The sequence below is a fragment of the Elaeis guineensis genome, chromosome 15 (assembly GCF_000442705.2).
Source record: "Elaeis guineensis isolate ETL-2024a chromosome 15, EG11, whole genome shotgun sequence".
In the NCBI taxonomy this organism is placed as follows: Eukaryota; Viridiplantae; Streptophyta; class Magnoliopsida; order Arecales; family Arecaceae; genus Elaeis; species Elaeis guineensis.
In genome coordinates this window covers 61,647,668-61,659,399 of record NC_026007.2, presented here as the reverse complement: position 1 = coordinate 61,659,399, position 11,732 = coordinate 61,647,668, and the positions used below count along the sequence as shown (strand labels likewise).

Here is an 11,732-nt window from a genome sequence, read left to right as displayed (position 1 = left end):
ATAAGATAAAAATATCATCCTCTTGTGTGTATGATAACCAAGTGCAGGTCGACGTCAACTGTCGTCGTCAACGAAGTTCGTGAAGTTGACACTGCTCATCAACCTCTCCTCCCTCTCGCTCTCTCTCTCTCTCTCTCTCTGTGTGTGTCGGGACGAAAGTAGGGTCTTCTTACGAGTAAATTCTTATTCCACTCTCTTTGTAGTAAATTTAGATCCACAAGACAACAAAAGAGTGGTGGCGTCCAAGAGATTAAATTAAGGTCAATTCAGAATGTTTGCTTCGGGAAAATCTTTTTCACATTAAAATCCATATTAGTATCCGGACGTTTCTCCTTTTATGGAGTATATTAATCCATGGATCCTTACATATATAGATAATTTTCAATGGATATGGTAGTTAGAGATCCTGTGACGAGGGCTTTACCTTTAAGACTAGTTTGTTGCAACTGATCAAAGAGATATATCTGCTAGAGTTGTGCAAACTAGAATTACTGTAACTTTAGCATTAATGTGAATTCTGATTAATTATCTCCCTCATGTTGTGTCAGGTCATTCTAACCAGATTGATCACGCTGCATCATTCCAATTGCTTGTTGCATTGGAAGCTAAAGCATCACTTGCAATAAATATGCCTTATTTTGTTTTTTCTCTCCTTTTTCGTAATGAAAAATAGTGTGTAAGTAATTTTATTTATGTCCTAAATTTTTTTCCCAGGAAGATATTTATCTATATATGAAAAATTATGACAGATTTTTTTCTTTATTATAACAATCTTTCAAGTTGCAACATCATTTAAGCTTGTCATGGTGTAATAACAATATGTGACCAAATAGGTGCCAATGTCTTTCTGCAATGATGAGATGGTTTCCATCTTTCATGTTTCTAATCATCTATTAAATTCAAATTTCATAAATTTTTTAGAGAAAATATCTTGGCATGGTATGCTTTACCTAGTTTTTGGGTATGACAAAAAAAAAATTTCTTTTTTTTTTTTTTTTGATGCAACATCAAAGTATAGAATTTATTTTTTAAAAAAGCTAATAAAAATAAGATGATTGTCTACCTTTGTATCTATAACATAATATTTTCATACATATTTGTATGTTGTTACACATATGTTTTCGAATAATAAGATATTATAGATGCATTATCTAGTGTATATGATATATAAATCTTTCATCACTAGCAGAGTTGAATTGTGATCACCCTAGCACAAGGAAGCCACCATCCCCAGCTAGATGGATATCTATATTATATGTTCATTTACTGTGCTTGAAGCTGACAAGCACTTTGATAGACGTTTCTTCCCATGATACAACCTTTGACATCAAATTTGATAGCATTGGCAAACATAACGCACATGTGTTCATCGGTCTAATAAATAATGACTGATCAGATCTAATATTTTAGTCCCATACTCAACACATTTCAATGATATCCAAGCAAGGCAATAATATTGACTACAAACTAGCCGTTCCCATCGGTTGGCTCCACATGAACTAGACGTAAATTATGGAAATAAGAATATTATAAAAAAATTTTCTAATTAAAATGATAGGTGGGACCATCTTAAAACAAAATATCAATATTATTAGCTTAACTTATATGTACATGAGTCTAGCTTTCCATTGTTAAAATTATCATGCATGTTGAAGACGTACTCGGAAAGGCCAAGATAATTCTGTTTGATTTTGAATGGTGGGGAACTCAATTTTCCAAATTGCTGTAGATATGGAGAACATGTTAAACGTCATGATATGGGCAAATATTACTAAGGAGTCATGGAGACTTTTCTTGCTTCTAGTTCATCCAAAAACGGTTTCAGTGAGCATAGCACCTTATTTGACCCAACTAATTGATGCTTGTTTTTAGCTTGATACATTTGTCGATGTTGTGTATATTGATAAAAACTTTCACGGGAACTGAGTTGAGGGAAGGTACTCAAAATGATGCCTTAAGAGATAAGGCTAGCATAAATTATGAAATCAAGTTCACATACTTCTATTATGTATCGGTGACTGGCCTTTTGTCTTTGTGTAAGGTGGCCTCTATTATTGTACGTCTCACGTGGCAATGATAGACCATTTTGCCCAGGTATCGCATCCTATATGGAAGCCCAGTAAGATTACTTCACGTTATCATCAAAGTTCAAACCTGTAGCTCGCACCAATTATTGCTCTGTTTAACATAATTACATCCTCCACAATCTCTATCTCATCCAAATTTAATTTTCTTGCTTCAATAATGAATTGCACTTGGGTTGAGCTTTGGACTGCTTTGAGAACAGCGCATGCAATGAGTTGCAGCAAGAATGTAGTGGGGGGGGGGGGGAGGGTGGTTTACAAAATATTCTCCATTTTTTTTGTGATAAAATTGAAATTATTAAATTAATCTAGTAAAAATATGTTTATGTAAATCAGAAAATAAAATATACAAAAAACCTGAACGAATATTTGATGCAGCAATCCAAAAAATTTCTGTATATTTAGCGATGTATGTCCCATCCAACTAGCCGCACTATAAACACCCTTAATTATTCAAGTGAGTTACAAAATAACTTTCCTAGTGTGACCTGCATGCATATATGGATGGAGTTATAGGCCTCGTTGACATAGAAACAGCTAATTTAGGTGAAATCTCCTAACAAAAGACAAAAGGAAACACTACCAAGCAACAGTTTGGATGGAATACCGTACCACTTAATATTTGGGATTAAAAGAGCAATGACCTTCAGAAATTTCTCATGGCCTTGTACGAATTAATGTCTTCGTTCAGCACCTTCGGTTAAGTTAAAAAAACTCCTGCTCACTCAGAACATGTCAAATAGACGAGCCTAAAAGGAAGAATCATTTCTGTGAGAATTGCAGGATTCCACTATTAGTTAATGTGACCTATTGCCGCCTTACTAAGGGTCTCTCATAACATAGTCATTTGAATGTGGGATATATATATATATATATATATATATATATATATATATATATATATATATATATATATATATATATATATATATATATATATATATATATATATATATATATATATATATATCCACATTCACAGCAAAAAGATAATCTTCACTCAATGCAGCAGTAGTACAATTTGATATATTTATCGATGGATTAATCGTAATGGGCCTGTGAAGTGTTCATATTTCATAAGAGACTTTATCAAGTTGCAGCAGCGTTGTACCAAAGACCAGATAAACACTGCCGTTCGCTGGATCGAAACATAGTGAAACTGGACGGCAGCCCAGCATCAGGCCACAGTGCTGCTCGGATCATCGAAGCCGGTCTACGGCCTTGCTAGTCCTCATATGCAGTCTAGGCAGGATTCTCTTGTGCTGGACTAGTTGGGCTGGGTTTGTTTAATTTTTCCCTTCTAGATTATCGGATATATATATATATATATATATATATATATGTATGTATGTATGTATGTATGTATGTATGTATATGTATGTATGTATGTATATGTATGTATGTATGTGTGTGTGTGTCTATATATATATATATATATAATAGATCGATATATAATTCTTTGTCTTCTTTATCTACTGATTAGAAATGACTAATACATTGTAATCACCAAAATGCTATCCTTCCTCAACAATGCTCAAAGGCCAAGCCAGAGCCATAGAAAGCCAAACAAACACATAAGCCCATTGCTCGTGTTGGCCCATCTATACATGAAAGTGGGCAAAAGCTCTCATGCAAGCTTGCACATATGTATATCGTGGCTCCTTTTTTCTCCATTTTTTACATTATTGTTGAGCCCAAATTAATGGTCTTCCAAACTCTAACCACTCGAGTATCATGTGATTTTGTGGACCTTTATTGGTAGACCTTTAGAGAAGTCCACGAAGGGGTAGGCAAAGGCTTGGTCGGGCTCAGCCAATTCCCACCGGAAGTTGAGCACAAGGTGGTGCAAGAAAACTGCCATCTCGAGCTTGGCGAGCTCGGAGCCTGCACATAGACGGGGCCCGCCGCCATATGGCATGAAGTTGTTTGTTGCTGTCTCGCAAAGGGAGCTCCTCTGAAGGAAAAAAAAGAAAAGGACCAAGGAACAAAATTTTATCTTTCTCTTGTATTGATAACGTGATTTCACAAAAGATTAATGTTAATCTTAATATCTTGGGTAGTTTTTTTAGTACCATCCTGAGTCTGTTTATCAAGAAAGAAACTCTTTGCTATTAAAAACATTCATTCAACACCTCTCTCTCTCTCTTCTTTCCCTTTCCTTTCCTTTTTGATATGTTTGGTTAAAGGGTTTCAGCAATAGGATTCATAATTAAAACTTGCAATTGAGACACTTTGGAACGATTCTCCTGGAGGCAAACATTCAAAATTCAGCAAAAGAAATTATCAAACAGAAGTAAGTTCAAAACAAAAGGAAATTAAATAAATAAAATAAAAAAGTAAGGTTATTTGAATAATTTAATATTTATTAATGTTAAAAAAAAAAGTTTAGGAGATGTAGAAAGGATAAGACAACTAATACTTAATAACTTTCATGGACAAGGCTTGGTATTAGAGTTGGTCCTATGTTCACTTATTGGCAGCAATTTAGAACCTTGCGTGCTTTAGTTCGGATCTAGTTTATGCCATTTCATGTTTGGGGATTGAACTAGATGTCCTAAGTTCCTAAAATGAATAATAAATGGGTTGGATTTGAGTAAGCTGGTCTTTTCTTTCTTTCTTTTTTTTTTTGGTAGTCATTTCTAGTCATTGTTATTGGTAGTTTGTGCTAGGTTAGGTCAATAGAGAGTCTAATTATCACCAAAATAAATTTAGAATCGGTTCAAGAAAGCCACTATAATTTTCCCACAACCATTACATCACACCTCAGCGCTTGCATTTTATCTTGCCAATGAATAGTACAGTACTAATTCTAGAGCACTTTATTTTCAACATTGAGGTAACTAATACTTATTTTCTTATTCCATTTTAACGCGCCAATGAGAATCCCTATTGACATCATCACGCTCATGGAAATGGCTAATGGTTGTACCTTTTGCGCATTCATCTTCCTTCATATGAATCAATCGATGGATCATACAAATATGGCTTTGAGATCTGTGCAGGCTTATGAATGAGAAAGTTTGGAGTGTTTTAAGAGCTGTGTAGGATGCAGTCCAATGGACCACGTCGCAAGAAAAGATCAATCATTCTCGCGTGCGAAAGATATATCCCGAACCCCATAGAAGCTAGCCAAGCTTATTGTTACCCAGCTTTTTAATGTGTGACACTTAAAGCGTGTAAGTATATCCTCAATATTAAACAACAGCCAGCTATATATTATAATTGAAGCATCTAAAGGAACAACACACCACAAACAAGAGTTGATGCACTAGTGTCGCAAATTCTACTAATCAATTGCTTCTATAATTTGCATGGATCGCACCAAAATGTTCCTTCAACAAATCCTTGTGAAGCTACACCGGCCATCAGAAAACGGTCCCCTAATTTCTTACAATGTTTCATCAACCCATATTTATAAAGTTTTATTGGGCCGTTCCAAAATGTGTCCCATAGCTTCATGGTTCCTTACCTAGAGCTTAGAGTTATCCTAGGAAGGGCTACCGGCGGTTAGGTAGCCCAAATTAGAACCTCTTCTGCAAAAACAAGAGGAGGAAAATAATAATTTCAATAGAGATCGATTAATTAAACTTGCAAGAGCATAGAGGTTAGTTTAGAGAGAACCTTAACTCGTTAGAGGAACATTTGGGCCATGACTAATCTTATAAGTGGGAGACACGTTGTTGGGCTCACTTGATAAGCCCACTTCCTTTTATGAATGTGTAAACAGGGCGATTCAAATTGCGTGGGCTGGCAAAGCCCAACCCACCTAAATTTTAGGTGGTCGAGACTATTTCGAGCTCAGCGCTGAGATGGATTGGAAGTCTCACCATAATTGTTCCAGGAATATAATTTGGAAAGTTACCAGTTTTTTAGGGTCAGAGACGTGAAAGGCCCATTCTCCTCGATTGTTTTCCCATGGAAAAATTGATGTGCGACCCCAGTGGCAATTGCCCTCTTCACCCAAGGAGTACGTATTGTGTGGCGAATGCCATGTCGACCATAAGTATTTCCAAGTTCTCCTTGCACATGTCCTGCCTCAATTTGTTTGGGGCAGGATTCATGAGGGTGCTATACTTAGCCCATGTGCCACATCTTCATCATTGGTACCTTCAAAATCCGATACTTATAATAAATTTTATCCTTTTTTTTTTAATCTATTTCACAGCTAATGAAATAAGTTATTGTCTTTTTCACCATTTTGAGAGAGAGAGAGAGTGAGGAGGACGAAGAAGAAGAGGAACTTGCGTCTCGCATGCAGATGGCATGCTCTAGCTTGAATTATTGCAAGTGGCCAAACTAGTAAATGATTGAGGCAGGCACTTGATGGTGAAGCTTACCATGTTAAATCTATCCTCAAAACTTTATGATATTTATTTAGATATAAGGCACTTGTTTTATGATACTTATTTAGATATAAGTAAAGACACATAAATCCTAATAACTTGGTTAAGGTCACACCTAACAATCCCTTTGACAAGTACTGCTCCACGAGGCACCTGTTGAAATTCCTAGGATCAATAGAATGATGGTTTCCCGGACTGCAGTAGTTCCCAACCAAAAAGAGAAGTACACACATCAAGGATGAGATAAAAAGAATAGGCTATGGTGGCTTGATTCCAAGATTTGTTCGTGCAATCATTATCAGAGGCTCATTGGACTATTTGACAATCAAATACTATGTTTTGTTTTCACGTCATTGTCCAAATACACAGACATAATGCATCAAGCCTCAAGCCCATGTCATTCATATATGTTTGATCATGCATCTTGGTGTGTGATGTGCAGGTAATGCAGCCAAAAATAAAATAAAATAAAATAAAACAAATCATTATCTCTTTTTGGGATGAAAAATAACTTAAACTATTATCATTGTAAGACAATTAGGATCTTGCTGCTGCCATATGTTGGTAAAATTTTTAGTTGGATCAAATCCACCAGCTCAATCCAATCATGAAACAATACGAATAAACATGCATTCTTTTTGTTCATCTTTGTGCATGTTGCTTTGTGGTTAGACTGGTCCACCAGCTCAACAGTGGATTTGGTCTAACCAATAATTTCTCCAAAGATTGAGATGATAGACATACAAAATGTCTTATCAAACTAGTGATGTGAATACCTATATTTATAAAAAAAAGTTATAAAGCATCTTAAGCATATTTTTGATGCAACACAAGGTTTGATCCATGCATAACTAGGATGTATGGTTAATAGGAGACACCTCATAGCAAGTATCTTTTTTATATGCAAACATGTGCTAAATCCTTGTAAAATTTCTCAAAACACAAGAGGCTGAGGTTGACCACATGTCCCTTACATTGCCAAGAACAGAGCAAAAACAAAAAGAAGGAAGACACGCTCTCTCAAGTTTGAGCTATTTATACTTAGATTTCAAAAATTTAAAAATATCAATTAGCTATCAAAATTTTAAATTAATTAAATATGATTTAACTATTTATCTCTATTACAAATCGTTATCATATAAAGATCATATGATAACTATTTTTTTTATAAACTTTAGGAATCACCCTCCCCACTAACTTAGCAAGGGACTCTTGTTTTGGTGGAAATTAAAAGAAAAGAAAAAAAGAATAACACTTTGAGATCTATGCTAGTGGATGAATGACAAAAGATGGAGTACTTCGAGATTGATGCAAATAGAAAATAATAAACGGTGGAGTGCTTTAAAATCTATGCAACTAAATGAATGAAAATAGATGGAGCACATTGAGATCTATGTATGTGAATAGATGATAGAAAAAAGAATGCTTTAAGATCTATGTAAGCGGATGAATGACGGAGGATGAAATACTTTAAGATCTATGCAAGTAAATGGATAATAAAGGATAGATCACTTCGAGATTTATATAATCAAATAGATGATAAATGATAAAGCACTTTGAAATATATGTAGATAAATAAATGATAAATGATGAAGTACTTTGAGGTCTATGTAGGTAGTTGAATGATAGAAGATGAAATACTTTGAGATATGTGGAAATAGATAGATGATAGAGGATGAAGAGTTTTGAGATCTATACATATAGATGAATGATTGAGGTTGGAGTACTTTAAAATTTATGCTGTTAAATAAATAACAAAGAATAGAGTGCTTTAAGATCTATACAGATGGATGAATGATGGAGAAGATTGCTTTGAGATATGTACAAATGAGTGGATGATAGAGAATGGAGGATTTTAAGATCTGTGCAGATGGATGTATTATGGAGGTAGTGCGCTCTGAGATTTATATAGGTAGATGAGAGATAAAGGGCAGTCTTTTTGGATCAAAGATATTTTTGGTTCTTTTGTATTTTGTCACAAGTGTTAGATTCAGATAGATATTTGGGGCACGTTGTAATAAATTTGAAATTTTACGGACTAACTGATATTTTTTAAGCTTTTAGGATCTTAATGTAAATAGTGCAAACTTGAAAGATGGTTAATTTTTTTCAAAAAGGAAAAACTCATGCGTGGTGTTTTCCTATCCTCACGACCAAAAAAGGAGGATGGCTTTGGAGTGCAAATAGCGATGGTACGGGAAGCCATGGCCCGACCCCGACACATGAGGGGAAACCGAGCACGCACTTTGACTTTTCTGAAGTTAAACGGCAAATTAAGTTGACGTCTAGAACTTTGCTGGGAGAAACGGAAGTGTATATTACCCGCACATGGGACATTGAACAAGAGCCGTCAATGAAATCAATCAAATCAATCTCGACGAAGAACATGTGAATCTGGTCGGATTTTTTGGTCCAATGAGGCTTGCCTTTGGTGCGTGGTTACGTTGTTCACACGCATGTGTAGCTTTCATATTAAGAACAACGAAAGCAATTTGACCATCTTCTCTTGGTGGGATACAACTTTCCGAGATGACATGTCAGAACATTGGGCCTATATATATATATATATATATATATATATATATATATATGTCTCATGCAATCTTATGCATAACATGCATGATATGGTACTAACCTGCCACCTCCAAGGATTGAAGTGATGAGGATCATCATACAAAGAAGAGTCCAAGTGAACTGCTGCAAACACTGGAAGAATCTTCCATCCACAGGGAATGTCATACCCTTCAAAATGGAAACAGACGTTGGATATATGTCTGTAACTTTTTTAGCACATAAGCATGAAAGAATATTTCCGGGAGACATTTAGCTACCTTTGTACCGGAAGTCATGAAGAACCTTTCTGTGCACGAATTTAACCACGTTCCCTAGCCGCAGTGTCTCATTTATAACCTTCATGAACCAAATATTTGTAAATAATTAGCTAAGCTAGAAGTCAGCGAATGAAACATTAATTCCAAGCTTTGTTTCTTGAGAAGTGTTTACGCATTGGGTGAAATCCATTTGCTTATAGTCTTCCCAGTTTAGTCCAGACTCTCCTTTTAGTCCCTTCCTGCAGGCGATCTGGAGGTGTTCTTCCTAAACAATTAAGCAAAACAAGTCTGTAAGTAATCATTCCAAAGACCTACCTAGCTGAAAAATGTTACAAAGGTGAGATTATTGTCCAGTTTCACCTGCAGTTCTTGGACAGCTTTTGGGCAGCCTTCGAGGAAGAAGATGGCTAAAGCTAAAGCCATAGATGAGGTTTCATGGCCAGCAAAGAGCAAGCTTAGCAAGAGATCAAGGATCTGCTCTTTAGAAAGACTGGACTGCTTTAGAGCCCATCCAAGGAGATCATCTTCCTCAATTCTTTCTTGCCCCTTGCTCATCTTTTGGAATCTTTCATTCATTCTCAGTTCGATCACCTTAAGGATGGTCGACCTTGACTGTAGTACATATGCCACTGTTAGTGACGAAATCATTTGGAGACTTAATCTTTGACCTAATACCAATCCTATCAAGAGATAAGGCTAACATAGAAGTGATGTATAAACTGTATGGTTTTCAGATTACCATGATATATAATTAGCTAGTAAAGTATTTTTTTTTAAAAAAAAATTATGGGTCGTTAAATTATTGCATGTTATAATGTAATGGACGGGGATTGCCTTAAATAATCATTGAACGTTGGCTGGTTCCGGTGTACAGCATGGTATAATCAATGAAATCGAAATAATAATAAAAAAAAAAAACCATCAATAAACTTAGACTAATTATGAGGTGGGGCCTCTAGCTTGTTATGTATTAAATAGGTTTAGCATGAATAATGGCAGGTGGAGCAATCAATCTCTGAAGTTGACAGCAAAGCAGTAAAAGTGGCAAAATATGTGCTGAGGACCATGGTTCAGGTAAAAAGATAGAAACCATTCCACTACACGATCGCTGTTACACTGTTGTTTAATTAAATGACATTACGCAATCATGCAACAGAGGACTGTTGGTTCGTATGATGCGATTTAATTACACGATCGATAAAGATTTCGTCAATAAACACCCCGCTGTCTTGTTCTACAATTACTCTTGTTGATAGAGAAAGAAGGATTTTAATTCAACAACCTACCTTTAGAGCCTTCCAATATGGAGTTCCAGGGAAGTTCAGTGGGGCAGATACCACTCCCTTCATGAAGGTTATATACTCTCGTCTCAACTTCTCAGTCTCAGGTTCTCCTGGATTCATGCTCATTATATTCTTTGCCATCAAATTAAAGGTAAACTGCAAGTGGTTAAGCATCCGAAAAACACACTTAGAACTCATCTATAACGCATGATTTATGGCTTAAATCAAATCAAGAACTTTATCATAACTGGTATACTTTCTTTGCTTCCTCTTGGGCCGAGAAGGCTGAATTCTCCTTCCAAGACTTAAGAACTAGCCAAGCGTGGCGCTCCACCTCAGGGAGGAGGTATGACCGGAGCCTTGCATTGCTCATGAAGTTGAGTGAGATCATCCTCATCTCTCGGTGCATCTCTCCGACTAGAACGAGCATCGACCACTTCCCAAGTATACCGCTGATGCTCTTTGGGTAGCTACACTCGAAGTATCTCCCCTCGTTCTGCAGTATGAACCGGTTCAAGCCGGCATCGGCCGATACTATCGTCGGCTCACCGAAAAGACTGGACCTGTAGATCTTCCCATACCTACAAGATAGCCTACATGAGAATTCTTGGAAAAGAGTAGCTCAATATGTAACCTTTTGTCTACTTGTTAGTAATGGAATTGGACTACCTTGATATATGTTGTTCCATGAATTGGCCCATGGAGGTGGCAAGGTGAGGCTTGAGGTAGGAGAAGGTCTCGCCAAGGAAAGGCCATCCCAAACCTCCAGGGGGGAGGTTGGGCTTCTTTCTCTTAATCCATTTGATGAGGTTGATGTAGAGAAAGAGGGATACAAGAGCTGGAGGAAGGAGGAAGAGTAGCTCTTTTATTATAGACATGAGAGAAGAGTAACTCATCTTTATCTCTAGCTCTAATTCTAATTGGAGGAGAGGGAGGGGGAGTAAGATCTTTGCAGCAAAGCTGAGGCTAGCTTTAAGGCTTCCTCTTTGGAGCTAAAATAGCCAAAAAAACCCTTCTATGTTTGGTTTTGGCCTGTAAGTCCCAAATCTTTTTGTAAAATCTCCGATAATAATTGGATGGGGACAGGGGAAATAATAGTCGTTCACGGGGGAAAAGTGTAGCTTTCTTGCAATGGTGAAGGCTATATGGTTTAAGGGGCAGCATGCTTAAGTTATGCAGGAACAATGCTAG

General features: G+C 36.4%; 1 protein-coding gene across 3 annotated transcripts; it reads right to left on the bottom strand.

The window, feature by feature from the left end:
* Positions 1 to 3,560: 3,560 nt before the first annotated feature.
* Positions 3,561 to 11,517, bottom strand: LOC105058149 (cholesterol 22-monohydroxylase CYP90B52). 3 transcript variants are annotated; one of them, XM_010940971.4, is made up of 8 exons: positions 11,211 to 11,516; positions 10,798 to 11,122; positions 10,545 to 10,697; positions 9,619 to 9,870; positions 9,431 to 9,523; positions 9,259 to 9,337; positions 9,063 to 9,169; positions 3,561 to 4,038 (listed from the first exon to the last, which is right to left on the bottom strand). In XM_010940971.4, the coding sequence occupies exons 1-8, from the start codon at positions 11,435 to 11,437 to the stop codon at positions 3,817 to 3,819; spliced, it is 1,458 nt and encodes a 485-aa protein (XP_010939273.1). In that variant the 5' UTR covers positions 11,438 to 11,516; the 3' UTR covers positions 3,561 to 3,816. The 3 variants fall into 3 exon arrangements, with proteins under 3 accessions (XP_010939273.1, XP_073105591.1, XP_010939276.1); XM_073249490.1 differs by lacking the exon at positions 3,561 to 4,038 and adding an exon at positions 4,045 to 4,330 and having other exon boundaries at positions 11,211 to 11,517; XM_010940974.3 differs by lacking the exon at positions 3,561 to 4,038 and adding an exon at positions 4,337 to 5,617.
* Positions 11,518 to 11,732: the final 215 nt, after the last annotated feature.

Bases quoted from the DNA above. Each gene is read 5' to 3' on its own strand.
- LOC105058149 (XM_010940971.4), bottom strand. From the start codon at position 11,437: ATGAGTTACTCTTCTCTCATGTCTATAATAAAAGAGCTACTCTTCCTC. The intron at 9,871-10,544 runs GTAGGTTGTTGA...TATGTACTACAG, and splicing joins CATATTGGAAGGCTCTAAAG to TCAAGGTCGACCATCCTTAA. The intron at 9,524-9,618 runs GTGAAACTGGAC...TTAATTGTTTAG, and splicing joins AAGCTGTCCAAGAACTGCAG to GAAGAACACCTCCAGATCGC.